The sequence below is a fragment of the Botrytis cinerea genome, chromosome 12, assembly GCF_000143535.2.
Source record: "Botrytis cinerea B05.10 chromosome 12, complete sequence".
NCBI classification, from domain to species: Eukaryota; Fungi; Ascomycota; class Leotiomycetes; order Helotiales; family Sclerotiniaceae; genus Botrytis; species Botrytis cinerea.
Window position 1 is genome coordinate 787,843 of NC_037321.1, and position 26,838 is coordinate 814,680.

General features: G+C 44.8%; 8 protein-coding genes across 9 annotated transcripts; 3 read left to right on the forward strand and 5 right to left on the reverse strand.

Annotated features, from left to right (window-relative positions):
• The first annotated feature begins 1,400 nt into the window (after nucleotides 1-1,400).
• BCIN_12g02220 (hypothetical protein) lies at nucleotides 1,401-3,356 on the forward strand. Its single transcript, XM_024696297.1, has 3 exons — nucleotides 1,401-1,765; nucleotides 1,819-2,458; nucleotides 2,534-3,356. The coding sequence occupies exons 1-2, from the start codon at nucleotides 1,450-1,452 to the stop codon at nucleotides 2,103-2,105; spliced, it is 603 nt and encodes a 200-aa protein (XP_024552105.1). The 5' UTR covers nucleotides 1,401-1,449; the 3' UTR covers nucleotides 2,106-2,458; nucleotides 2,534-3,356.
• Nucleotides 3,357-3,740: 384 nt separating this feature from the next.
• BCIN_12g02230 (hypothetical protein) lies at nucleotides 3,741-6,184 on the reverse strand. Its single transcript, XM_001558020.2, has one exon. The coding sequence runs from the start codon at nucleotides 5,921-5,923 to the stop codon at nucleotides 3,950-3,952; it is 1,974 nt and encodes a 657-aa protein (XP_001558070.1). The 5' UTR covers nucleotides 5,924-6,184; the 3' UTR covers nucleotides 3,741-3,949.
• A 2,622-nt stretch (nucleotides 6,185-8,806) lies between these two features.
• On the forward strand, nucleotides 8,807-12,610 carry BCIN_12g02240 (hypothetical protein). Its single transcript, XM_001558022.2, has 4 exons — nucleotides 8,807-9,570; nucleotides 9,633-9,944; nucleotides 10,067-10,989; nucleotides 11,038-12,610. Exons 1-4 carry the CDS (start codon nucleotides 9,404-9,406, stop codon nucleotides 12,213-12,215), a joined length of 2,580 nt encoding a protein of 859 aa, XP_001558072.1. The 5' UTR covers nucleotides 8,807-9,403; the 3' UTR covers nucleotides 12,216-12,610.
• Nucleotides 12,611-13,091: 481 nt separating this feature from the next.
• On the reverse strand, nucleotides 13,092-14,640 carry BCIN_12g02250 (hypothetical protein). Its single transcript, XM_024696298.1, has 3 exons — nucleotides 14,228-14,640; nucleotides 14,031-14,074; nucleotides 13,092-13,914 (listed from the first exon to the last, which is right to left on the reverse strand). The coding sequence occupies exons 1-3, from the start codon at nucleotides 14,426-14,428 to the stop codon at nucleotides 13,371-13,373; spliced, it is 789 nt and encodes a 262-aa protein (XP_024552106.1). The 5' UTR covers nucleotides 14,429-14,640; the 3' UTR covers nucleotides 13,092-13,370.
• A 119-nt stretch (nucleotides 14,641-14,759) lies between these two features.
• Nucleotides 14,760-17,140, reverse strand: Bcpph3. Its single transcript, XM_024696299.1, has 4 exons — nucleotides 16,589-17,140; nucleotides 16,414-16,537; nucleotides 16,268-16,358; nucleotides 14,760-16,212 (listed from the first exon to the last, which is right to left on the reverse strand). The coding sequence occupies exons 1-4, from the start codon at nucleotides 16,603-16,605 to the stop codon at nucleotides 15,134-15,136; spliced, it is 1,311 nt and encodes a 436-aa protein (XP_024552107.1). The 5' UTR covers nucleotides 16,606-17,140; the 3' UTR covers nucleotides 14,760-15,133.
• Nucleotides 17,141-17,264: 124 nt separating this feature from the next.
• Nucleotides 17,265-18,349, forward strand: BCIN_12g02270 (hypothetical protein). Its single transcript, XM_024696300.1, has 2 exons — nucleotides 17,265-17,347; nucleotides 17,400-18,349. Exon 2 carries the CDS (start codon nucleotides 17,461-17,463, stop codon nucleotides 17,920-17,922), a length of 462 nt encoding a protein of 153 aa, XP_024552108.1. The 5' UTR covers nucleotides 17,265-17,347; nucleotides 17,400-17,460; the 3' UTR covers nucleotides 17,923-18,349.
• A 264-nt stretch (nucleotides 18,350-18,613) lies between these two features.
• On the reverse strand, nucleotides 18,614-23,297 carry BCIN_12g02280 (hypothetical protein). Its single transcript, XM_001558026.2, has 2 exons — nucleotides 21,615-23,297; nucleotides 18,614-21,562 (listed from the first exon to the last, which is right to left on the reverse strand). Exons 1-2 carry the CDS (start codon nucleotides 23,217-23,219, stop codon nucleotides 18,872-18,874), a joined length of 4,296 nt encoding a protein of 1,431 aa, XP_001558076.2. The 5' UTR covers nucleotides 23,220-23,297; the 3' UTR covers nucleotides 18,614-18,871.
• Nucleotides 23,298-23,761: 464 nt separating this feature from the next.
• On the reverse strand, nucleotides 23,762-26,203 carry BCIN_12g02290 (hypothetical protein). Of its 2 annotated transcripts, XM_024696302.1 has the most exons (3): nucleotides 25,352-26,203; nucleotides 24,121-25,142; nucleotides 23,762-24,059 (listed from the first exon to the last, which is right to left on the reverse strand). In XM_024696302.1, exons 1-3 carry the CDS (start codon nucleotides 25,364-25,366, stop codon nucleotides 24,032-24,034), a joined length of 1,065 nt encoding a protein of 354 aa, XP_024552109.1. In that variant the 5' UTR covers nucleotides 25,367-26,203; the 3' UTR covers nucleotides 23,762-24,031. The 2 variants fall into 2 exon arrangements, with proteins under 2 accessions (XP_024552109.1, XP_024552110.1); XM_024696301.1 differs by having other exon boundaries at nucleotides 23,762-25,142.
• Nucleotides 26,204-26,838: the final 635 nt, after the last annotated feature.

Genomic DNA, 26,838 nt, shown 5'->3' on the forward strand with positions numbered 1-26,838 from the left:
GTTGTGATACAGAGGTTTTGACAACAGGTGGTAAAAATTTATAACTTGTGGGCTCGAATCTGTCGCTTAAGGCAAGTCTCTGATGAGAAAAGTTCGGCTGTATAAAATTTATCAGAGGGGCACGAGGCGATGCAGCTCAGAGAACTAGCGACTGAGGAAGACTGTTTACGTTGTTGCCACACAAACAATTCCCGGACTCAACACTAAGCAAGAAAAAACATGTTGTGTGAGCTAGAATTCCTATTTGCGAAGACTCACACAGAAGCTGTTCCGACTTGTATGCCGTAGAAACATGCCGACGATATGGTTCTTTGAGCATCATCTCGTACGCCAGACAGAAAACAGCATACTGTCATGCGGATTTTGGAGATTATATGTACACTGCAGAAAATATGCGAAACGGGCTCATTGCATGCGCTCTGAGACTCACGTGTTCGCATTCTTTGGTGCTTTGTGTTTGAGGAATCTTATGAGAAAATCTCTCAAACTTGATTACCCGCTCCATGGTTCTTTGTGAGAAAAAAAAAACGAAAAGAGAACAGATTAGTTTACACCTCAATCTCCCTCGGTGTAGCACAGATTGAACATGAATCTGGAGCAGATTTCAGAGATAGCTATAATGTGTGATATCAGCTTTGATACAGTTGTATACCTAGGTGCGCAACAGGATCAGTTTATTGTTGGCCCATGTTATCGTTGAAGAGGAATCAATGTAAGACTTACAAACGAATCAAACCAGCTGCGGAAAACGCTTAAGCTTCATCAATATTTCTCGAATGTGAGCTCGAAATGCTTGAAACAATAGTCTAGAAGTTCGAGGCTTTATTTTCTCAGCTAACTTCCTTTGCATATCAGATAGCTTAAAATCAAGTGTTTAAGATAGCCATATGATTATGCTATTGAATCCATGACAGCTATGAGGGACTGGTGTGGGACAATTGTATTGGCTTTCCCACCATGAAGATTGATGAATTAACAACTTCCTCTTCATTTTTGTAAGAAATCCACATCTCTTATATACTATACCAATCTCCGAGCTTGTGAGAAGAGAGCAATATGCTTTTGATTTGTCAAGTTGTTAAAAACAATGTGACTTGGTACAGCCCTCAATACCTCCAGTCCAACTATATTCAGTTGAGATACCAGAGAGCGTAACAGAGGACTCGACAGAGATCTTAACAACAAATGACACATCAATCAGATGGTATAGAATCTCAGTAGATCGTGTCAAATGTTATGAAGAAGTCGGAGATCCTATTACCAGTTTCAAAAATGATACCTATCTATTTCTGCTGTAGATCGGGCTTTGATGGGAAAAGAAGACTGGCTGGACAAAGGGGAAATTCGGCTCAGTCGATACTGGAACTGTTCATCATTTGAACGCTGTCTATTTATTTGAAGGACCAATTCAAACAAGTAATTTTTCCCCGTATTTTCTCATCGTTGGCGATGGTGAGGAACAACAGATATATATACATGTGTACATATTCTAGCATCCGTGATCTAGATCTGCAATGTTTTCCAATCCTTCTTTTCCTTCTCTGCTGTATACAAACAGATGCACTGACAACAAGGTGTGAATACAGAGCTTGTCATCTTGAAATTTGGGAGTATGACAGTAGCGGGACTGCTTCTTTTGCCCAAATGAGTGATATTATGAAAAATGCAGCTCAGGAGTATATTGACGCAGCAATCGAGGCCAACAACAACCAAGATCAATGGGATGAGAGTGGGAGCAAGGGAATCACGCTTCTTGCTCTGATAGGTAGCTTTGCTCCTTCCTTCTGCTTGCAGAGGTATCATCTAACAAATCATCAGGGTTCATCGCCCACGCATTTTCATTTCTAATCAACTTGGCGATCAACGAGGATGACCATGTCCAAAATCGCAATTCCATCTTCGGCAAAGCCGCACTTGTCAACTTTACGAAACCCCACCCCCCAAACGAGACATCTTTTATTTTCCAACGTGAAGGGAAGGCCGGTGGGTTTGAAGTGTGGATAAAGTTCTACCCATTAGCTGGGCCGACTGGAACTTTACAGACAGCCACTCTCTATTCTGGAAGATGGCGGACCCCCCGCGAACGGTCTCGGGATAATCTGTAGGCGGACAGGCATAACCATCTTCAAAAACAGCATCACATGCGTGTACCACAACAGACACTCAGCACGATGGTCACGAAATTGTTTCCAGGCAGCGGGAAAGTCTGGACGGTGCCAGCTCGCATCTGTGTGAATGAGAGTAGTACAGCAAAGCCGGGTGCGGCAGGACGTCCATCTCCGGCCATTTTCAAAGATAAATTATTCTGCGTCTTTCGGAAACTCAATTGTCGCATAGCGATTATACACACGGAAGATAAGCATTCGTGGAAAGGACAAACAAATATAGGCCTTGAGAGTAAAGGATATTCGACCGTCAAGTCCAGTCTCGTGAGCAGAAACTTGGGAGCTCGAACTAGGTATCTAGTCTTATCTCTTCTCCCTTCCCATCTCTACTCTACACAGCTATACTGACAACAAGGGACTGCAAATAGGGCTGTTTACGATGGGGCATATTGAGTCATGAGAGGAATGGACCTTGGAATATATTCCCTCCCTTTATCCAGCGGCACTATATGATATAACGACTTTACAATATTTTCCGGGGGCGCAACACAAGGTGCTCCAGCCAGCTGTCTGTATTCTCGACAACAAGCTGCAGATCTTTCAATGGAATGTCAATAGCCAATGTTATCTCGCCTCCTACAGTGATAGGAAATGGATGGGGAAACTTTCCTTCCGTCGACGAGGGTTATCCGCTTACTTCTTCTGCTGCGGTGGCAGTTTATAACAGTAGAATGTATCTGATATACCGCAGAGATAAAGTGGCGTTACATCAGAGAACTCACAGCAAATCGAGGTGCGAAAGCCGGAAGACCAGGGCTTGGGTGAAGGTTTTCCGCGAATCAATCATGATCAGAGCAGAAGCAACCTTTGGATTTTGATATTCCGCGATTGCGGTATATCATTCCGACGAAATAGATGGGGATCGTTCGTTAGGAATCTTTGCGGAATCACATCTCGCGAACCGTCACCCGGGGACCGGATCACTTATTCAAGTCTGAGATGACTTTGTTATATTGTCACGGGTTCCATCGCGTAGTCCTGTGGATGCACACACTAATACAACTACATCGTATCGTACAGTCGGCGCCCTTTCGGTCGACGCCTTGGAATTCTTCCTTCTTGGTGACTGTTAGCATCTCTTACATATACCCAGATCCTATCCCATCCCATCCTATCCCATCCTATCCTATCCCTCGCACCGTGATATACTCTCTATATGAAGCCAAATCAAATCCAGCTAGGTATGTCCTATACTACAATATCAACATAGTGTTACATAAACCCCTGTGGTAATAACAAACAAGTTATAAATATACCTAGGTAGATAACTAACCAACATACAAAAACAGTTTCTCAGCAATAATAAATTTCCAATTCGATAGTTTAGTTTCAGATTCCAAGAATATTCTATAACATCCTTCCTGACCTGACAATTCTTCTCCCACAAAGTGTGGTTGGTGTATGATAGATGAACAAATATACAGAGAGTGATATTTCTCTTCAACTTTCCTCATTTACGAGATGGAATTGATATCGATATCGATGGTAATGAATAACATAAAGTGAAGGGAAGTAATATAAAGTAAGGATAGAACGATAGAGGGAAGAAAGAGGTTTGATTTAAAATGCACTAGGTGACTACTATTGCCAACACGTTCATGAATACATACATACGTACATACAAACAACCATTCAAACATCCATACATACAAGCCATCAAATGAATTAGTTACTCGCCTATCTACCTTAGCTACTCTACTCACTTGGCTCTCCGCAAAAAAAAAAAAAAAAAAACAGAGAGCATAAAGATAATCAAAGCTACCGTACAATTCAATAAAAATCCACTACCTTCCCATGTCCCTCTCCCCCTGCGGATTCGACAACTTCTCCAAAACCCTCTGCACCACCTCCTGCGCGCCCCTCACGCCCCTCCTCCCAATATCATCCGGGATGAGATTCTCCGCCAGCAAACTCTTCGCACGATCGCTATTCAAGAAATCCACCAGCGTCTGCGTATTCTCCAATTGTTCCGTCCAGGCCTTCTGGAACTCATCCGCCAATCTCGTTCCATTCTCGACCGCGGCCAATCGATCATTCTCTAGATCAATCAAGCGCTGTTTATATATATTCTCGAGCGTGGCGCGACGAGCTTCAAATTGACGTGCGTCTGCCGCCCGAATATTCGCAAGCGTTTGTTCGCGCGAAGTGAGTTCTTGGGATCGAGTCTCGAGATCGGCAGCCCGGGTATCGAGCTGTTCGCGTTGGGCTTCGAGTTTCTCGCGTTCTTCAATAAGGGTTTCGCGTCCAGTTTGCAGCTCGATGGCTTGTTCGTGGAAGTCGGGACCTTCGGTGAATTGTTTCCATTTTTCCTTCGCGTTGTAGACGTGGGAGCGTTGGAGCTTGACTTCGTTGAGGAGATATGTGCGTTCGGTGTCTGCGACTTCAGCGGCTTCGCGTAGAGATGCATTGTCCCGACGGAGTTGACGTAACTCGTCCAAATCGTCACGGGTTTTCTTTTCCCAGACAGAGACACGTTCAGGCCAGACTGGTTTGACGACGCTGACGACAGTGGGGTTGCGTTCCATGTCGCGGGTTACTTTGACACCAGGATGCTCGGCATGCGCGGGGATTACGAAGATAGTTTTCAGAGAGTCGTTGCGGAGTCGATAATAGCGGGTTATAACATCGATGGCGGTAATACCACGGGAATATTCTTTTCCGCCTTTCTTTTCCCAAAGACGTTCGCCTTCAACGCCGAGACGAAGATGGTTTGCGCGGACTTGTTCGTCGACTCGTTCTTTCTTTTCAAATTCGTCATTGAGAAATTGCCAGATGTCGTCGCCGGAGTTAACGAGTACGAAGCGATCTTGTGGGTAGACGAGCTCGCGGCCGCTGCGTCCATCGGGTCCTACGCGAGAAAGTGCTTGGTGAGGGACGACGGCTTCACCTTTCATTACATCCATGGCGTTCGCGTGAAGACGTTCGAGGTTATGGAGGCGTGCGACAAGTCGTTGAATGTAAAGTATCATTTGACCAAGGAGAGTTGTTTCTGCTAGGGGTCGATTGTTGTCATCATCTTCGTGAGGAAGAACACCCAGTAGACCTCCCTTGGCGCTATATTCATGGTCGATTAGTTCGAGGACTTCATTTGCGTGTTTGAGAAGCGCTTCATGAGTAGCATATGGAAGCGATGGACCGTCAACAGGAGTCGGATCCACTTGATGTAATGGACAGACGTCAATATCGACGAAATGATCTGGTTGACCTGGATTTACCATTGTTCCCGGTTCGACATACTGAGGTTCCAATGTATTGAGTAGAGTGGGAAGTGGAAGATTGTGATGAACTGTATTATTCTCATAGACATTATTCAAATCATTGAGAAAATCGAAGGATTCATTTTCATTAAAGCTCGGGGTTTCCCCAAGACTGGTAATGGCTTTTTGGTTTTTACTATCGATGGTTCCCGCGTGCGTGGAAAGCGTGATTTGCTTGAGGAGAATCACCAATGCTTGTGCATGTTGTTTCAATTCCAAAACTGTAGGTGAGTGGCCTTTGGTAGACAAATAGTTGCAATTGACATGTCTAAAAAGTGGAATGAGATCTGGTTGATTGAGTGTGAAGATGGAACGATATGCTTCCGAGAATTTCGTCCGTTGTATTGCTCCTCGAGCTAGACCACTTGATCCTTTAGGGGCAGGACCTATAGTTCCAGGAGCTTTCCTTTCAACAGCTCCTCCTCCAGCTAGTCGTTGCAAAGCGGCAGCACCTGCAGCCGCAGCCGCAGCTGGTGCATCCTTCATTACTACATCGGCCATGACTTTCGTAGTGTTTTATTGTGTGATAATTGGCCTGGAAGATTGATGTTCGTCGGCTTCTTCGTCTCTAATAAATGCAGCTTGAAGTTTATCATAGCAGATAAATAAATCACCAAATGGACATAACGTGGTGAAAGAAAAGATCGAGTACCAGCAATGACGCTTTAGGAAATGTGCACACCGCATATTGTGAAGCTCAGATTGAGACAATGAAATGTAAGGAATGCATTTCATTGAATAGCAAGTTCATAGAAGTATTTCTTTGATGGCACGAACAATGGATGTTCTGCTTTCAACGCACGAAGGTTTGTTTGTTGAAGGGTATTTGAATGGAAGTGTGATTTCTTGGCATGAAGAATTTGGTTTTGATGGAAGATGTAACTTGCCATGAATGTATAGAAGTAGAGATTCATATCGTGTGAGCTGACATCAATTCATCCATTGTGAAGAATGCATTTATTTACACTTGTAAATTTTTGACAGTCTCCCAAGTCTTCCCTTGACGTTTCCATCAATTGGAGTCGTGATGAAGAGGAGATAGTTGGCTAGGTATGGCAATGAGGGAGAGACAATGTGGGAATAGCAAGTACACCGTAAGGAACCAACCACTTGAACATTCTTACTTCTTCATACATTCCAATCCTCAATATCTATATAACTATCATCGTCAAGAGATAGGTCAGTAAGCTGTTCTCTGTCCCAACAATTCTGCAAACATCAGCAGGGTGAAGCAATCTAGACGATTCAGCTTAGCAGGTGATAAGAACCATGTCGAGCTGATACAATCCAGAGTATCTTCAAGTACATATAGTCTGCCTCCACGGCAGTGGTCCCCGAAGGGCCAGCGGAGCGACATTCAAACTAATCATTCATTCATTATTGTTTATATTGATGGGGGCAAGCCCCCAAACCCCCATTAGCTCGCTACGCTCGAAAGCTCGGTGAGTGATGGTTCTGCAGGTACACGTTATGCATTGATGTGGTGATCTTATCTAGTGGTTTGGACTGAATATGTCCTGATAAGAAGGGGGTTGATGAATGTGCTTTATTTTCTGTATGTATAGGTATTGTGTAGACATTGCAGTTATAGAGATAGATATTATATAGATATTTGGACAATATCAATATGAAGCAATGTCAATATAACATCAACATCAAACTCTACCCAGATACACAATCAAGCACCCATCGGTCCCGAACTTTCCCACTAAAATAGTTAGTTAGTTAGTGAGTTAGTTAGTTAGTTAACCAAAACAGTTAACCAAAACCATCAAAGTAACAACTACCGGCGGCTAAAGAAGGAAAAAGCAAGCTGAGAATTCCAGGGCCCTCTACTCTGCGTACGTGCTAGGACAGCAAGTACACACAGCACATCTTTCTCGCCCTTCCAGGATCCGTCCATATGATATTGAGATGGAAATGGAAAATGAGGGTCCAGCGGGTGAAAGAGAGGGGTCTCATCACGGGCAAACTTCTTTTAGCGTGGGATCTTTTGACTTTTTCTCATTCTTGGGTGCATGTACCGTGTATTGGGACGGTTAACGCCGATGTTATCCACTGGTGATGGGTTTCGGACGCACTAGTCGTGAAACTATTAGTTTCATTACCTGGGATGTGCTCGACTAACTCATCTGATAATTCCACAAGCGTTGATTAAGCTTTTGGGATTGGGATTGGGATTGGGATTGTGGTGCTGGTGTTAATGTTACTAGATAGCGGTAGTAGACGGGGCGACTGGGTAATACAGGTTGGAAAAACTTAATGTGCTAAATTTCACTTACTTCAAACGTGTGGTCAAACCGTGGTTATTTTAAAAAAGAACCTCCTTTTTAATAAAGATGTGACGAGTTTGAGGGAGAGGAGAGGAGAGGAGAGGAGAGCAATCCGATGAGATGGATTGCATTATTACTATATGATGTCTGCATTATACGTACATCACATCTAGACTGTATCTAAGAAATAACATTCCACAACCGACACCCTCATCCCATACTCTCCAGATCATCCCTCGCGATTCCCAATGCTTGGATGAAAACTATGATAGATCGCCAACATCGTCCTGGCACAGTCCAACACGTTGTTCATTTATTACAAGTCACCACACATCTCCCGGCGTGGCTGGAAAAGATCACAACGTGGAAATGCGTATGAATGTATGAATGTGTGAATGGGTGAATGGATGGACGGTGTACTGTGCAGCGCATCCATTCAGCTATACAAGGGTTATGCGTCCCCGAAACTTATCTCTATGCATCCATCGGTTATCTATCCACGATCCCTCCATCCATGTTTTAAATTGGAAATGGGGAGGTGGGAAATTGCGTTTGGGGGGTTTAAGGTTTTTTGAGGCCGGTTGTTGGTTTCACGTTGTTTTCCATAGTTTTCTCTCTGCTCTTGCTCTCTTGCTCTCTTGCTCTTTTGAAATGTCCATCGTCTGATCGGTCGATTGATTGGTTGGTTGGTTGGTTGCTTGCTTGATTAATCATACATCGAAGAATGAAGTTGGCGAGGCAGGGACACAGAAGGGAGGGGAGGGGAGGGGTGAAAAAATCAAGGGTCCATGGTAGAAATGCAGAAATGCCACGAGCTAATGGGTTCAGCTGAGATGGATTGAGTGATGGATTCAATAGACGCGGACGCAGGGTTTCCGTGGAGAAATCGATGGTCTAGAGCAGGGCAGGTCAAGAGCTTTTGGAATTCTCTACCTGCTTCTGACTGGACAGAGGTCATGCTCTGTCACTTTCATCCAAAGCCACACTCTCTTGATGTTGATGCTCTTGGTTGGGAGATGTGCCATGTACCGTGTACAGAGTGTGACGACTGTGAGAGTGATCGATATATAATGGCTCGTCCGAGTGCCACGGAACGGATGCTTCTTTCATCGTGCGAGCATTTCATCATTCTTTGACATCCTTGATTTGGATTTGGGAAGAAAGGAAGCGAAGACCATCATTCTGACTTCATGCAGCATTCTTCACCCATTCTTCACCCATTCTTCCTGCATTCTTCTTGTCGTCTCCTTGTCTTCTTGCCGTTCCATCCTCGTTGCGGTGAAATCTCAGCCACTGGATTGATTGCATATGCAACACGACGCCAACATATATCGTCATATTGAAGATCCTTGCCTCTCGATTATTTGCTTCTTCTTGTTTTTGGCCCAGTCATCCATCGATCGCTTCCAGAAATTAAATCAAGGACCGCAGACAAGGGACGCCATCTTGGTCCAAGCTTGGGGAAACAGAAAATATATCCCAGTCGTCCATCACATTTGTCTCAGTCTTGGCTTCCTTTTATTTCATTCTTGACCCCAGTCGAAACATCCTTTGCCTTGCTCTCTTCTCTTCTCTTCTCTCTTCCCTTCCTCTCTCCTCGCCGTTATCTTTGCTCGCACGAGCAAGAAGAATCCTCAATTGTTACAATCCTCAACCCCAATTGCAACTGCGACTTTCCACGAGAGCGTGAAGATATCACTTGCGAATCATGGCCGATGATCCCAGCAGCAGTGGATCCAGTTTGTCTGGCTTGGTAGCTACTCTGGTACCAACCTTCATTCTTGCCGCCGTTTACTTTGTCATCTTCTTGATCTTGCGAAGATCGAATGTACGATGGTATGCTCCGAGAACGTATCTCGGTGCATTGCGCGAAGAGTGAGTATACGCATCACGAAGAATCCGATGCACGATACAGGCCAATACTAATATCAAAACAGAGAACGAACGAAACCTCTTCCATCAGGATGGTTCAATTGGATTGGCCCTTTTCGCAAAATTCCAGATATCTACGCCCTTCAACACCAAGGTCTCGATGCTTACTTGTTCCTTCGATTTTTGCGAATGACCGTGGTTATTATGTTCGTTGGTTGCTGCATCACATGGCCAATTCTTTTCCCAATTAATGCGACGGGAGGAGGTGGCGCTCAACAACTCGATATCCTCTCCATGGGTAATATTGACAGCTCTACATCATCGGGAAGGGATCGATACTATGCTACGTGTTTTGTTGGGTGGATTTTCTTTGGATTGTAAGTTTAATTTCCGTTGTCACTTTTGCATATTCCATGCACTTTCCCCAAGTGTCTCGGATCTTCATGGGACTGCTCGCGGTCTTGATCTCCCGAGTATTTACTCACGTCCAATCATTTAGTGTGCTCTTCCTTGTGACAAGAGAAACCATCTATTACGTCAACCTTCGTCAAGCTTTCTTACTCAACCCAACTTTCGCAAATCGCATTTCTTCCAGAACAGTTCTCTTCATCTCGGTTCCTGCGGCCTATCTCGAGGAAGGCAAGCTTCGAAAAGTTTTTGGAAGCGCCGTGCGTAACATTTGGATCGCTGCAGATTCCGAAAAGGTGGATGAACTTGTCGAGAAGCGCGATGAAATTGCCAACAAGCTCGAAAGTGCAGAGGTCAAATTAATCAAGACAGCAAATGGCGAAAGACTCAAGGCAATCAAGAACGGTGCAAGTCAAGAAGAACAACCTGTCATCGACGATAATGGCGAATCAGGATCATTGGCCTCGAGATGGTTGCCTCAAAAGGAGCGTCCCACACACAAACTGGGCAAATTCGGTTTATATGGAAAGAAGGTCGATACAATCAACTGGGCCCGAAGTGAATTGGAAACTCTCATCCCGGAAACTGAAGCCGCTCAGAGTACTTATTTGGCTGGAGAGACGAAGAAGGTTGGATCTGTATTTATCGAATTCGCTCACCAATCAGATGCTCAAATCGCTTTTCAAACTCTCGCTCATCACCAGGCCCTTCAAATGTCTCCCAGATATATCGGTGTTCATCCTAGCGAAGTTATCTGGGGATCTTTGACCATTTCATGGTGGCAAAGAGTTGTCCGTAGATTTGCTGTTGTTGGATTCATCGCTGCTCTGATTGTCTTCTGGGCTATTCCCGTCGCGGCTGTCGGTCTTATTTCAAACGTCACATACCTAGAACAATTCAGCTGGCTTTCCTGGTTGAAGGATATTCCAAGTTGGATTATGGGTGTAGTCTCTGGTCTCTTGCCTTCTGTCGCCCTCTCCATCCTCATGTCCCTGGTTCCTATCATCATGAGACGTAAGTTATATTCGTCACAGTGGGGAACCCTCTGCTAATACAAAATAGTTTGCGCAAGACTCTCCGGTGAACCAACTACTGCACGTGTAGAACTCTTCACTCAAAACGCATACTTTGCCTTTCAAGTCATTCAAGTCTTCTTGGTTGTGACGATCGCATCATCGGCATCATCGGTTTTGTACCAGCTCATCAACAACCCAACTGGAATTCTTTCCCTTTTGGCCAATAAATTGCCCAGCGCATCCAACTTCTACATCTCCTACTTTATTGTTCAAGGTTTGACTGTGGCCGCTGGAGTCATTTCTCAAGTGGTGGGATTTTTCGTCTTTAAAATTCTCTACAAGTTCTTGGCCAGTACTCCCAGAAAGATGTATCAAAAATGGACGAGCTTGAGTGCCATCTCATGGGGAAGCACTCTTCCCGTTTTCACTAACATTGCCGTCATTGGCATTACTTACTCCTGCATCGCGCCACTTGTTATGGGTTTCGCTACCATTGGTATGAGTTTTTTCTACCTAGCTTACAGATACAATATCCTCTTCGTCACCGACACTCAAATCGACACCAAGGGTCTTATTTATCCACGTGCTCTCCAACAACTCCTCACTGGTGTTTACCTTTCAGAACTTTGCTTGATTGGTCTTTTCGCCATTGGTAAAGCATGGCCACAAATGATCCTCATGATCATATTCCTCGTTTTCACCGCCTTGTACCACATCTCCCTCAATGCCGCCATGGATCCCCTCCTCTCCACCCTCCCCAAAACTCTCGAAGCCGAAGAAGAATCTATCCGCGGCGAGCTCGAAGCCGGTATGAGTGGTAGCCCCACCGTCTCCCACGAGAAACACAACGAGAAAAACGGATCCAGCGACCTTACGCCCCAGTCCAAACCCCAAGGCGGTATCTTTTCCAAATTTTTCAAACCTCATATCCATTGCGATTACGCTAGCATGCGCACACTTGTTCCTCACGGTAATCTCGACACCGAAAATCTCTACGATGATGTTACTGCCCGAAACGCATACTATCCTCCCGCTGTCGTCTCCGAGGCACCGCTTTTATGGATTCCAAGAGATCAAGGTGGAATCAGCGCACAGGAAGTTGCTCACACGAGTAAGGTTATTCCAATCACTGATGAGGGATGTACACTTGATGAGAAGAATAAGTTGGTTTGGGATGTTGAGGGAGCGAGACCGCCACTTTGGCAACCAAGGGTTTTCTATTAGGAGATGGTGATTCGGATGGGAGAGAGGGAATGAAGATGTGGAGGAATTTTGATAATAGATCTTTCAGGGTCTGAACTCCATGAGAGGAAATTGGATGCGATGAGTTGAGATGATTTTTATACCCCGGGAATCGAGAGGAAAGGAACGATAAATAAATAGATGAATGAGGGCGGAGTTGGTAGTGTTTACTACATCATACTTCTTTAATGTTTTCTACTTTAATTCGGTGGAGGTTGCGATGATAATGTGTGGATATTAGGATGAAGGAACAAAGATTTATTTTCTTGAATCTGGAATCTGAAATCTGCAATCTTTGAGTCTTGAAACAACGGGAGTGGAGTACTAGGTAGTTAGTTAGATACCCCAAGGTCTGGAAATGAAAATAATCATTTATATATTCTTGAAGTTGTATTACAAGTGAGATGTCTTGCGATGTGATGGATGGGATGAATCGAAAAATATTCGTTCAAGGCGACGCCCCCCCCCCCCCCCCCCCCCCCCCCATGCCGAGGAGGGGAGTCACCGGGGATAGCTCTAGGGGTAGCGAGGGATGTATATCTATCTATCTATCTAACTATCTACTCGAGTATCTTCTCACCTCTCTCTTATTCTATTCTCAATCTAATAATAAACCTTCTTTCCCAAGGAGTTTTCAAAACAGAGAGGAAATAATACAAAGATTAAAAAAAAAATAAAAAAATAAAAAAATAAAAAAAATAAAAGAAGTAAAATAAAAATAGAAATAGAAATATAAAGAATAAAATTCTGAAATGAATAAGTGAATAAATGAAAAGAAGAAAAGAAGAAAAAAAGACAGATACATAGATATAATACAATAAAACGCAATCATACCTCAACGTAAACGCCTATTTTCGATCTTTCTATTTCTATTTCTTTTTATGATATACTTCAAGAATCTGTTTCTTGGATGAAGACTTTTGAATTCGTTCGGGATTGTTATGGTGAGCAGGTTTTAGTTTGGTATGGATGTTTGAATGATATGATATAATGTGACTTTTATAGTCTCTTCCAATACGGAGTAGAATGGATAAATATACCATTTATTTCATAATGATTACTCCAGCCTGATTCCTCGGCATCCGTCCCCCATTCGCATGTATAAAATTAGATCCTGTCCCTTTCACAAGAAACTCCCTAACCCAAAGGCTTAACCTTCTTCTTTTTCTTCTTTTCCCCGCCCCCAGCTCCACCTCCCTTCTTGGCAAATTCCCTCCAACTTCCAATTCTCTCCTCTCTACTCTCTTCCCATTTAACCTCACTATCCCTCTTTCTCTTCCTCTCCTCCCTCTCCTCCTCCACTCTCTTCTGTTCCCTTCCCTCCTCCTGCATCTGTGCCTTCACCTGTCTCCTCCTCCTCTGCTCATTCTCAATCAACACAAATTTAGTTTTCTCCCTCCACTCCCTCCTAAACTCCTCACTCGGTTCCTTCACCTCCGCACTATCTCTATTCAATCCCTTTTCACGCATCACTAGCATTCGCGCATCGGCAATCGCTTCATCTAATCTTTCACGATGTTTCTCATCCATCAATTCCGTCTGCGCTTTTTTTAACCGATCAAATGCATCTGGAGCGAGGGGATTGCGCGTTTTATCCGGATGGATCAGGAGGGATTTTACACGGTAACATTTTTTGATATCGGATTCGCCGACACCGGGTTGGAGATCGAGGACTGCGTAGCTATATGTATGATTTTGTTAGTTTGGAATACTTGCGTGCTTCGGACTTATGTTTAAAAGCCCCTCATTTTCTTCATCGAAGAAATTGTCTGGGGATGGGGAAAGATAAAGACTTACGCATCTAAACGAAAAGCTTTTAGAATCCTGTCGATTTCAGAGTCCTATACAAAACACATGAAATCAGTATCCATCGATTCATCCACTCACTCATCTTCAACTGCAACCCTAGATTATCCCCAAAAATAATCCACCATCTGCCACCTTCCAATCCTCTCCCTCAACCCTTCTCCCCTCCAAGAAAAAGAGAGACATACCTTCATAAACTCCTTCGCCTCACTCTCCAACCCCTCCAACGCATCCAAATCATCCTGCGCATCCCCCTCCCCATCTCCATCTTCCTTCTTCACCCCCTCCCCCCCATCCTCTCTCTTCCAACCCCCCTCTCCATTCTTGACCTCATGCCTCTCATCCCCCTCCCTCTTCACCCTCTTCGCATCCGGACTCGTCGCCGTCATGATATATTGCGCAATTGCGATTCCGTTTTCCCAGTATATAATTCCGAAACCGACAAATAATTACAATTCTTGTCGGAGAAAGTAAGTCGTGCGGAAGAATCGAAATTGGTGGAAAAGGTCAAAAAGGTGAGGTGATTGAAGAATTGAAGAATGAAGTTGATAAGATTAAGAGATAGCAGCTTAGATTGTCAAGCTAGCGCTCGGGCCATTACTTAAGGATGCGGGCAAGGCGGGCCGGTTGGCGCTATGTGCTTTGGTGTCGCTTACATAAGCTTTGAGAATGTTCCCGGTGAGGAGCTTTGATGATTTGATTTGATTCCCGGTGAGCTGATGAAATTTGTCAGATTTCTGTTGATAACTACTGGGTACGTACATACCCAAGGTCACTCGAAATGAATTGAAATATCAATGGAAACACGGAATAAACAGTATTTTCATCCTCATTCCCATACCAAGTATCCACAAGTCCTGATCTTGATAAACGCCATAAGTACATACATAAATACATCAAGACATTCAAGTGCACACTTGCATTTCCGTGCTACCAATACCACTTCGCATAAATCCATTTGATTCATGTAAGAAGATTTTGTTCTGCCATTTCTCACATCATACTCACTACTCTCCTCAATTATTGTGTAAATACCATTCCATACCATAACTTATGATATGGCATAACACGTCAACAGCCCCAAATCGAGATTCTCACAAGAAATAATCCGCCACCGGTTTCTTAGCCGGCATGCCCCTTGAATCCTGCGGCGCGGCATGGAAAACCCTATATCTCCTCGCTGGTCCACTCAACGCTACTTTCTCTTTTAATAACGGCGCATTAGCACCATTCCCTCTACTAACTTCCCCATTACTCCTTGCCATGATTCCATTTCCTGTCCCATCTTCTCCTAATTCCATAATCGCTGCGACATTTCCACATCTATAGCAGTAATTTGGCGCAGACCATACTGTAACAATACTATGATCGAATGTCTCTTTGAACCCTTCCATTACTAATTGATGGGCTCGAGCAATCATTGAGAGGTCGTTTGTATGGTTGAACATTTTGACGATATCAGCTCCGAATAGAAATCCTGCGCCACGGGGAGAGAGACCCCAGCCATCTATTTCGTCAGGATCGGACCAGAGGAGATCACACATGGCGCCTTCATGAGGGACTTCTTGTTTGCGGTCTAAGAGACGGATTTTATCGACTGCTTGGATCAGAGGGGAAAGACCTCCATGGACACAGAAAACCGCGCCGGACGGGTTGCCTGAGCTACCTCCACTGTAACCTGAAGCCCCAGAGCCAGGAGCACCAAGATTGGTGGGGAATTTGCTTTGAGGGCTTGGAGAACCCTTGTCTGATGAACTCATTTCTGAATCTATAGATGGCTTTCTTTTCCCAATCTTGTCCCTGTTTCGTAAGAATTTATTCATAATACTTCCATCTACATTTAGAATCTCGATTTCCACATCCTCGTCATTAAATTCTTGCGTCGAGGTAGCACTATGTTCGCCATTTGGCATAGATGTAGGTTGAAGACTGCTTGATGCTCCAAGCACAATTGCACCCAGAGCAAGATAATCGAACACTTCGCAACAGTATCTCCATACATTTGCGCTTCCGTATTTTCGTAAGCATTCGTCGTAAAATCCGTACACTGTTGTAATTTGTCTAGATTCGTGATTACCTCGGATCAAGGTCATTCGATCTGGATATCGTACTTTGAGACAGAGTAGAAGGAGGAAAGATTCTAAAGAGTAGAAACCTCGATCAACGAAATCACCTAAGCAAGTCAGTCAAGATCCGCCGTGTGTGATGTTTAAAAGGTCGTGTCCTACCCATGAATAAGTAATTTGTATCGGGCACATCACCACCAACTCTGAATAGCTCCATGAGATCATGAAATTGACCATGAATATCACCACATATCTGCATAAATTCGTCAATATCGACCCGTCACTTGCGCAAATTCATGAAGCCGTACCGTAACTGGAGCTGTTACTGTGACCACATTCCCTTCCTCGATCAATAATTCTCTCGCTTTATGACATAATTCTCGAACTTCAGCTTCTGGGATGGGTCGACAAGCTCGCAATTGCGAAATGGCTCTGAAGTAAAGTCAGATTGGAGTCTTTTGGAGGAAGTCGTAGAAGCTGTACCTGTCCAAATCACTCATCCTTCCTACTCAAATCTTCCAATCGGGAACTTTTGGGGCCAATGTATCGGGTAGAATCAGATTGGCGTCTACGGACTTTATGTAAGGTAAACCGCTCGCAGATGTCGATGAGGCGCAATGTCAATCTATCGGCCGGTTTGAATCTGCAACGCCGCTCATTCGAAAGAAGCAAGATTCGAATCTGAAAATGGCCAATGTCTTTCGTCGAATTTGTTTCCGAAGAGCGCGTGAATGTCAACGGCGCATCGAGATTCTATCGGGGCGCAAACGAGATGGCGAAATATCCTATGTATCTGTATCTCAAGGCAGGCGAAGATCACTATTCAGGAAAGAAAGACCAAATAAACTTCCGCTTCCAGTGAAGATTCGAAAACAGATTATATCGCTGTGATTGCAGAATTCATTGATGTCTTAATTATTACTGTTATCGAAATTGTCGGTTGAATTATAATTTTCCTCAGCCTCGAATATGACAAGGTCACTTACTCACTGGCCTGGCTGACTGGTCGGTACCTCCAGATGATGCTAGTGTTGCGAGTGGAAGCTCAAATTCTTACAAGTCAGTCTGGGGTGGGAAGGTGGCTCACCGGGAGCGTGCACGTGGGCATGGTAAATTACCCGACGATATTCCGTCATTTTATGTTCAACTGCGACCCTACGTCAATTTAAAGATAGGACTCCGAGTACTAGATACGTCAATTGAAATTCCATGTCAATGTCTTCACCAAAAATGAGATAACAAGTCAGTACTCTGCAACACTCAATTGAGTCCCATTGCTAATACACATTCACAGGCACGATTCATTCATCTACTCAAAGCTCACCACATTCCCTTGCGATCAAAATATAAAAACCATGCCACCTCATCTTCACCCCCGCTCAAGATTCACATCTTCCCTCTTCGCAGGCACGCTCTTTGCCAGTTTCTTCGTCGTAGCACTGCCGCACGTTCTTCCTTGTCCGGCACCGCGCGTCGTGTACGCAGATGATGGGTCGGGATCACAGAGGCCGAGGAGAAGGAGGAGGAAATGTCCTGTCGATGAAGCGGGGGAGCAGGGAAAAGAACAGGGACAGCTACAGATGCAATTGAAGACTGTGGGGGGAGCCAGAGAGGGAAAGAGTGAATATAAGGATTTCAATGAGAAGATTCGGGAGGAAATGGGTGGTAGCAGTGGTGAATCAGATGATGGAGAGGAAATGGAAGGGAGCAGGAATCTTGCTAAGCGCGAGTGTCCGGTGCCGAAACCTGGAGGTGTTTTAGGAGGAATATTGGGGTTTAAGTCGAGTGTTGGTGAGAATGCTTCAAAACCACCGTGAAGATTAAGATCAACTTCGGAAGGGTTTTATATGGGATGGTGAAAATTGGGTACAGGCAGGACTGTATATATGGTGTGGTTGTAAATACTGTGCTACCCTGTGTACATTATGCTCTGATAAATGGTTCATGAATTCACATATTGTGGATGGACAAATGAGAGGTTCGGATGCATGTGGGATTTTTGAATTCACAAGATATCCACCCGGCATGAAATCTACTCGGCAGAAAACATAATGCGAGAGATGAAAGGGAAAAAAGTATTGCATTCTTGAATCTCTCAATACACCAGTCCTCTATGCTCTACCGTGAATAATTCTCGCAATCTTCACTCCATAAAAGAACCCTACAAAATCCAAAGTGTATTCCAAGCATTTACAGAACAAAACTTCCAATAGCCAATACCTGTCTGCAAATAAGATATTCACATCACTCATTTGCCAACCATACACATGAAATAGTCTTCTCTATTACTCACAATTTCTCGCTATACCATCAAATGAATACTGTATTGAGAAAGCAAAGAGCTACATACATACCTACATTTTACCCGACCTCTCCTTTTGTATCTCACTAAGCGAATACGAAATTCGAAACTCTCCATGCCACATATTTCCTCGACAATTCAACACCGGGAATACCATTTCATACATTCAATAAATCACCAAAGATAAATCTCATGCTCTTGATAGGTAGAAGGCCAAATTGTCATTGGCGTAATGTCAAATATTGAGGAGAACTACATTGAAGCGGACGAGTCCGTTACGAATTGCCATGATTACTGATCCGCCGATTTCCAAGCACGATGCAAATTAAGTGAAAGTGAAAGTGGAATTCAGATTCTATACCCAACACAAATATCCTATCACTATACAACGCCAATATACAGAGAAAGTCCACACATAATATATAAAATCCGCAGATACCGCTATACCCAGCCCCCCTCACAACTCACAACTCACCCACCCACGTCGATTCACCATCATACGCATTTATCACCTGCCTCCTGGGCACCATGCCAAAAGTCTCCGGCTCCTGCAGAGGGCCAGACCTCATTATCGAATTCCAATCCGGGGTAATAGGCATACTTGAAACCACATCATTCCAACTCGCAAATTCGCCTTCCTTAGTTCCATCGTGACCCGAAACACTAGCGAGCAAATCGCTCCGGAAGTCGTTTTTGGCTTTCTTGGAATCCAGTGATAATACGTAATATGGCGCTTTGTGTTTGTTAAGCTTTGCGAGATACGCTTTCGCGTCTGCGACGCCGTGGACGTTCGTAAACCATTCGGTAATAGTCATTCCCATTGAAGCGGCGGCTGTGCCGGCCGACTCGAGGGTTTCCTTATCTATCTTGCTGTTGGATGCCTTGTGAACCCAAGTGTTGAAGTCCGTGGGGTCAAAGTGAGGAATCGATGTTTTTTGGATAAGATCATGGAGAGCGAGACGGTTGGATTGGGCCCAGCTCAACAAGGAAAGTTGTTTCGCCATGTGAAGTTGCTGTTCTTCCAGCTCCTTTTCTCCCTTTTTCGACGCCGCTTCGGCCTTTACAATATCGCCAGGCTGGAGTCCGTCTTTCACAGCTACAGCGTGTTGTTTATCTTTTTTAACTTGTTTCTCTTTTATCTTGTACTTCTCGGCCAATTTCAAATAGAGTTTCAAATCCCGTGAATCTTTCTCTTCCTGCGCTTTGATTTTTAATTTTCTCTCTTGCTCTTTTCGATCTGCATCCGTCATTGGTGTAAATCCAAGTGCACCTCGTCTCCGCTTTTCCGCGATACGTTTCCGTTTCAATCTTTCAGATGCATTCTGGTTATTCAGGGCTGATGTTTCCTGGACTTCTTCATCTAAACGATGTTCCTCCCTATGTCTCACTATTGCTTCCAGAGCCCACCTGTTCTCAGGCAATGTCAAGATTCTTGAAGGAGCAAGACCCGCGATGGGGTCTTTGATGGGCGGAATTGGGATTTCGTGCGTATCCTTCCTCTGTTCATTGAATACCACTCTCAGACGCTCCAATTCCCGAACTCTTTGTAGAGCTTCTCTTGCTTGTGTCTCAGCTTCGGCGAGAGATGCTGGCTGCCACAGATCAAGTTTCGTTGGCTGCGACCCAGGTGCAGGCCCTTGAATTTCTTCGACTCCCTTATTTATCTCATCGATCAATTCCTGCACACCCATTTCAACCCTCTCTTCTTCTTGCTTTTCAATTTCCTCCATCCTCTGTTTTTCTCTTGCTTCTATGTTTTTTCGGAATCGTTTGGCATCGGGTGGGAAGTAACCATCATTGTCAGCCTGTCGTTTCAAACTCTTGGCTTCATATGCGTTTTGCTCCTCTTCAATTTCATCGAGGAACTGCTCATGGAATAATTCAGAGGAATGTGTTTGTACCTTTTCGGCATTATCTTTATGAGTTGCCCACCATTGATCCCTTTGATCGTCGGTGGGGCCATTCGAAACGTCTCCATAGTTGGGAGGGAGTCCTCCCCATGCTGTATCGCTGGTTGGCTCAACCATTTCTGACCTAAGCCATGAATGACCAAGAAACGTCTCTTGAAAATGAAGCTGCGCGGCTACCCATTTAAGTTCAGCTTCTGGGCTCTCAAATGGCAAAGGTCCAGGAGCTCCCCAGTCCTCGTTCTCATCAAATTGAGCATCTTGATCCAGGAAACCGGGCTGGGACATGAGTTTGAGTTTGATAGCGCGGGGATCCGGTATACTTTTGTTTCTTGCTGGTTTTGCGTTTTTCCATCTTATCCACTTGGGATCTTGCTCTCCTTCGCCCTCATCATCTTCCATTATTTTGGCCACAATCGCATTTTGCCAGTAGTATCCGGCCGCGACGCCAAAATATTCATCTTTCAAAGTTTGTCTCAATGAGCTCCATTGTTGAGACCAATTTTTGGTGCCAGCATCAGCCGGCTGTAAGTAAAACCGACCGCCAACGCCATGCCAGAAAGATATCCCACCACCCTCGCTTTGTATGATAGCAAATTCTGGCAATGGACCTGCGATTTCGCCTTTGCAAACTGCGATTCCATTGATGCTTACAGTTCTCCCGTCCAGGTTAGCCACAAAGTATCTACTCTTCAAATCAGAATCTCTGTCAATTTCATCATTCCAAAGCTTGACATCTTTTGGTAGATAAGATTGTGTTTCGTCGCATGTTGGAGGGTAGTTCCGAGGTGGCATATCCCGGTAATACTTTTGCTCGGGTTCAACCCACCACGGATCATCAATTCTCATGGGTCTGTATTCCTTCTCCTTCATCCTGAAAGATGGCTCGACAATGTTGTCTTTTCCTCGGGGGTCAACTATATTTGGACGTTCCTCGCCGAGTTTGAACGCTGTAGTTGAAATCGTCTCGCATCGTCGAATATCCAAGGGAAATATGTCCGGGTTCTGGTAGCTGTCATTATCTTGGAACGATTCTCTGTGATTGCGATCTTCAGCTTTATCTAGAGTTTGTTGATATATGTTTTTGGTTGGGGTGTTGAAGATGGTGCCTGTTACTCTGTCCCAATACTTTTTAAGCTTCAGAAGTGATCCGTGGTCTTTTGATTTAAGCGTGGAAGGTGTATTGGGTTGGTCATCATTGGGCATTGTAACTTTGGTTTGTGCATATCTGCAGAGGGGGCGGAGAAGCTATCAATGAATTTTGTTAGTAGAAACTTTTCCAAAGGAGAGAGAATCGTACAGGATAAGGACTTCTTCCACAATCCACACCACCATCAATCTCAAACTGGGAATTCTGCAGGAAAGCATCCGGTTCCTCATCCATATCAATTTTAACATGCTGTTCGCCGACTTGCCTGGGTCTCCAAACGCTATTCTCAACGGGATCGTAATATTCTTGAAAATTCGCGTCATCTTCATCTGGAACAGCGTACTCGGTGAAATCCTTCATGGCGAAGAACCCTCCGCTAGATCCATCCTCTTCGATTGGAAATGGTCTTGTGAGGTCATTAGGATTGAAGTTTTCGTCCTCCTCCTCATCGCCATCGTCAGGCTCACGATCAATAGCCGTCGCGGGTGCATTGCTCTCATCAGCCTTTCCCGGGCGTGCTTTATCAATGTAATCTTTCGGATCAGGCTTTTCCATAATCGTCGGATCCAAGTCTCCTCCGTACGCTTCCAATGTGATATTGTAATGTGCTTCCTGCCATGAGAGCTCAATGTATCCTACGCCCAGTCTCTTATTTTTCTCCATGCGCTCTTTGAATTCATTGATTACTGCAGGAGGCGTCAATTTCGTCGCGAATTCAATATACTTCTCTTCCAGACTCTCAGCGGGTCTATATGATTCATTCCAGTTGGGACGTTTGGTTAATTTACATCGACGAACTTCGGGCGAGTCTTCCCATTTGGCGAGAGCGATAGCGTACTCGATGGAACCTGGCTGGGCTTCAGGTTTAGGGTCTTTTTTCCAAAATTCCGAGCTGAGAAGCTCTTCGACTCGATCTTTCAAGTGCAATGGTAGTTCATCACGGACGTATTCCATAGTCAAAGGGAGATACTCCGGTGCCCATTTCTTGTAGTTTTGGAAGTCCTCCCATTTCGGTGCCCCCCCATTGCGTCGCTGCCATTCAGCAAGCGCTTCACAAAACTCTATATATCCATCTCCCAAATTTCGATTTTGCTTGAACAGCGCTTTGAGATTCTGGGTGGCACGTTCTTTCCAATCTTTCCGTCCTTGCGCTATCTCAGTAATGTTCTTTTCGAATTGTTCGAGCGCTTTAGCTTCCGTTCTATACGGTTTTCCTATCTTCACTTTCTTCCTCCTGTACTGTCTCTTCCCCGCTGGCCCCTCAAACGGAAGCTTCCCCTTCTTTTTCTGTTGTTTAATATAAGCTTCCCACTCTGCATAGGCGCGTGCAACCCATACTTCATTTACTCGTCCTTCTATATAATGATTATTCCAAATATCCCACGCGCGTTTCCAGGACTTCCACACCTCGTGTCCGTTGCCGGAATAATTTCGAGTATATGGCGATTTGTATTTCCCGGCCCCGAGAAGAAAGTCCCGGACATCTTTGATGACGGAGGGGTGAAGATTTTCGGCCAGAGGAGACGGGATACGTGTTGCAGGGATGGGAGAGATGAGGGGGATTTGGTGACGGTTTTCGCGCATGCGGTGCAGGACTGCGGGAGAGGAGAGGAAGGGGGTGAAATCATAGGTGGTGTATTTTTTTTGGGCGACGGTGAGAATGGGTTTGTTGCGGGGGTCGATGACGGCGTTTGGGTCTGGGGGAGGTTCTGGGGGTGGACTGGGGGTGCGCGAGGGAGGTGGGATTGAGTACATGTTGATCGATTGGGGATCGTGATGTGATACGAGGTTAGATCTGGGCCCGTAATTATAGACCGTGAAAGTGCGAGATGCGAAGGTGTGACGAGTACTCAATTGTGAGGAAGTTTAGCATGCGAGATAGGTATGAATAGCGTAGACTTCGAAACAAAACGCAGTTCATGCAGCATACACGAGTTTTCACGGGATCAACAAGATTAGTGAAGAAGGAACAAGGTGAGGGTCGATATGAAAGAGGCTTTGAAGGAACTTGGACGCAAAGGAAATATTTGAGACATTTTCTTTGCTGAGATGTTCCATTCTTTGCCCATTGATGATAATTCCGTAACCGTCAATACGAAGGGCTAATTGTTTGACGCTCTAGCTATACTTGGACGGAAAAGGGTTAGTCTTGGGTGTGAGGAATGTTGGGGTCGAGGAGGGGCTGCGAGTGGTGAAGTGCCGTGTGTGGTTGAAATGGAGCACAAAGGAAGGGTTCATGATCAAAGAAAATTCGAGGAGAGGGAAATTGGGGATCATGAGAGATGTAAATGTATGAATGTATGGGGATTTGCGAGACTTTGATACTTTTTAGGTAATTCATTTTGGACGTTCTAGATGCTGTTCTGATATTCAACCTCGAATAGCAGGGTTATACAAGAGAAATTCAAAGCTGGGTCACTAAACCTCCAATTCGAGTAAAAGTAAGTAAGGACTACTTACTCATTAACAGATACCCAATAAAACGGAAAAATAAAACGCTTTTTGAATTGTTCCAATCGCTGCCCGTGAAATATGTAGAAAGTGAGGGGTATCCGAACACGTAAGAATTACATTAAATTTTGATTTCGCTCTGCCCTGCAATAGTCATAAGCCTACACCATTTTCTGTATATCGGTCCATTACGTGAAAGACTAACTGGTTGTCCACGTTGCAATCCATACCGGGCATACAGCCTAATTCTGCACGAACTACGGCGGGGTCGCCGCCGGCCATGGTCGTTATCATGTCGGTTGCAAATACGCAGCTATTCAGGTTGGTTCCGCTATTCTCCGAAGGTATATTTGTGTTGTATGTTGATGATATTGGAGGTGACATTTGATGAGATGAAATTGATGAACGAGAATTAGGATTCGAATTTGTGTGGGATTGTAGATGGGAATGCATCTGAGGGGTCTGTGGAGAAAGTGTGTTGTGGGATTGATTTGATATATATTGCGGCTCGTATTCATAGATTTGAGGAGATTGGATGGAGAGACTCGATGGCCTGTTCTGCTGTTGTGAGTTTGGCAATGTTATTGGTGTCATATTGAATCTTTGTTGCTGTTGCTGTTGCTGTGGTTGTCGATTATGGACAGTCCCGGCCGTGCTATGATTCTGACTTATACTGCTATGTCGACTTGCTGCGCTACTTCTTCTTGGACTCATGAATTGTTGGGCCTGTGAGAATCCTTTGCTGCTCGATGTTGGTGTCTGTCCTACGCTCATACTCCGTGAGGGCTGCACTGGATCCCATATCGAATGGACAGTATTTCCACTATAAGAACTCTCTCGACTTTGAATCGCCTGCCCCATCGTTGTCGTACTCGTCGGATCAATACTTCCATCCGCACAACATAGTTTTCTCGCCTGGAGTAAATGTTCTAACTGTTGTACCGAAGGACTTTCACTCCCATATTGCGCCGATATTATTAAATCTTCGGAACTCATTTGTAGATATGTTTCCACCATTTCATTTCCTACCCCATGTTGTGCCAGCAGACTTCGCAATTTCTTGTTCTCATCTGCTACTCTTCTTGCTGCCAGCTGAATTTCAGAAGATGCTTCAATACCTTGGAGCTCGCATTGGCGCAATCGTGCCTCGAGCTCTTGAAGATACTCTTTTCTGCGAGCGCGGGATCGTCTTTGATTATCTCGTATGCGCGCAAGATTTGCCTTTTCCTAGAACACACAATTAGACTTTAGTTCGACCAACGTACGCATTGCTGATGACATGTTGAGAGGTTGGCTATAAAGAGCGTGTGGTGCATGTGCATGTGTCAAATGTCAAATGCCAATTGAGCTTGATGATATCTTGGCATTTGAGCTCTCTTCACAATCTCCAATCAAAAAAAAGACGACTTCCAAAGGATGAAGCACTGATTACTCACCGCAGCCGTCGACATGATGAATTATGGAAGAATCAAAAATCTTGGGGAGTTTCACGCATTCCAAGTAATGCGCAATTGATTTGATTGAAATGGTTACGAATTATGAATAGCCGCATCCCCTGTTTAGCGCGGCCTGGATTTGAATGTTCCCAATTTTTCACACGCGTAAATTCTCCTTTGGCATGGATCTGAAACGGCAACTACAAAGTGAGAAGTCGGTGGAGGATGGAGATTGGTTCGGTAGTTGTGCGATTGTGTATAACTGCGTAGTAGTATATATACGGTGTATTGAATGCAATATCGGACCCCTATGTTCCTCGATCTGGGTGTTTAAGATGGCCTTTGTAGCGTAAGCATCTTCTCTCTAGCTCGTAGCGATCGAACGCCTATAAGCGTGGCTGTGCTAGATGTGCGAGAAGGTGTTGTTGGGAAGAGACGGACGGGCAAGTGCCGGCAAGAGGGTTGTTTTGAAGAGCAATCGCACCAGCCCTCCTTCATGGCATGTGGCATGTGGCATGTACGAGGTGTGGCATTGGCGGCATTGGTGGCATTGGTGGCCTTGGTGGCATTCGTAGTATTGGTAGCATTGGTAGCATTGGTATTACTTCATGAAACCCCTTCAGAAGAAGAACACCCACCCACCTACCGACTCACCTACCCACCTTCCTAGTACGAGAGGGTTCATTAAAGGACCCGTGTTCATTGGCCAATCGTGAAGATGGCTGTGTACGAAGCATAACCAGATTCTGGAAAGGGATACGGCCCTGGTCCCTGGGCAGCCCAAGCAGGAATAGAGCAGAAATGGAGGAAAAGAAGCATTAGCAGGACGAAAAGAAGCCTCGAACGGTCCCCGGTATTTATCCAGCTAAACCTTATTTCTTACTCAATTGGGTGGAGCTCATTTATCCGGTCGGCATCTTCACACGAGAACAACCGAATCGAGCGAACGGATATCACAACCTGCGCCAGTCGAACACGGTTCCTTTCTGATGCAGCCATGTCCGTCGCACACCATCTCTACCACATGTGCTATGCAGAGGACATGCGATACATACGATACATACACTTGATGTTCCCAGCCCGGCAGGGTGGCCTAGCTCTTCAAGCTCAAGAATGGGTTGAACAAGCTTCGGGAGTTCTGCCATCGGGAACATCAACATCAACATCAACATCAACATCTCCCTTCCAGTCCCGATGTCAAACGAGAAAATCAGATCATTGCTTTCTTTTCTGCCTTTCTATTTTTGACGTAAAGGCTTGCTGTTAAACTTCTTTGGGCATTTCGGGATTCTCTAGTCCCTTCAGTGTGTGGCCCGGATCCACGGAATCGTTCCCATTTGCTCGAGACGTGCCGCACCCCTTCTTACCCGCCAGAAATCGTCCGAAACATTTGAATCGTGGTGCGACCTTTGAATCGACATCGACGATCATGTCACATTTTACAATCTGGGGATCCAAGATCTATGAGTGTAGATATCACAGAACCC

Coding starts and splice junctions, on each gene's coding strand:
- Bcpph3 (XM_024696299.1), bottom strand. Junction 16,359..16,413: donor CAGTAACAGCTCCAGTTACG/GTACGGCTTCAT, acceptor GAATTTATGCAG/ATATGTGGTGATATTCATGG. Junction 16,213..16,267: donor TACAAATTACTTATTCATGG/GTAGGACACGAC, acceptor TGACTTGCTTAG/GTGATTTCGTTGATCGAGGT.
- BCIN_12g02250 (XM_024696298.1), bottom strand. CDS start 14,428: ATGACGGCGACGAGTCCGGATGCGAAGAGGGTGAAGAGGGAGGGGGAT. Junction 14,075..14,227: donor AGGCGAAGGAGTTTATGAAG/GTATGTCTCTCT, acceptor TGTTTTGTATAG/GACTCTGAAATCGACAGGAT. Junction 13,915..14,030: donor AAAGCTTTTCGTTTAGATGC/GTAAGTCTTTAT, acceptor TCATACATATAG/CTACGCAGTCCTCGATCTCC.
- BCIN_12g02230 (XM_001558020.2), bottom strand. CDS start 5,923: ATGGCCGATGTAGTAATGAAGGATGCACCAGCTGCGGCTGCGGCTGCA.
- BCIN_12g02220 (XM_024696297.1), top strand. CDS start 1,450: ATGGTGAGGAACAACAGATATATATACATGTGTACATATTCTAGCATC. Junction 1,766..1,818: donor CACGCTTCTTGCTCTGATAG/GTAGCTTTGCTC, acceptor ACAAATCATCAG/GGTTCATCGCCCACGCATTT.
- BCIN_12g02280 (XM_001558026.2), bottom strand. CDS start 23,219: ATGTACTCAATCCCACCTCCCTCGCGCACCCCCAGTCCACCCCCAGAA. Junction 21,563..21,614: donor GTGGAAGAAGTCCTTATCCT/GTACGATTCTCT, acceptor ATTCATTGATAG/CTTCTCCGCCCCCTCTGCAG.
- BCIN_12g02240 (XM_001558022.2), top strand. CDS start 9,404: ATGGCCGATGATCCCAGCAGCAGTGGATCCAGTTTGTCTGGCTTGGTA. Junction 9,945..10,066: donor GGGTGGATTTTCTTTGGATT/GTAAGTTTAATT, acceptor CCAATCATTTAG/TGTGCTCTTCCTTGTGACAA. Junction 10,990..11,037: donor GGTTCCTATCATCATGAGAC/GTAAGTTATATT, acceptor AATACAAAATAG/TTTGCGCAAGACTCTCCGGT.
- BCIN_12g02270 (XM_024696300.1), top strand. CDS start 17,461: ATGCCACCTCATCTTCACCCCCGCTCAAGATTCACATCTTCCCTCTTC.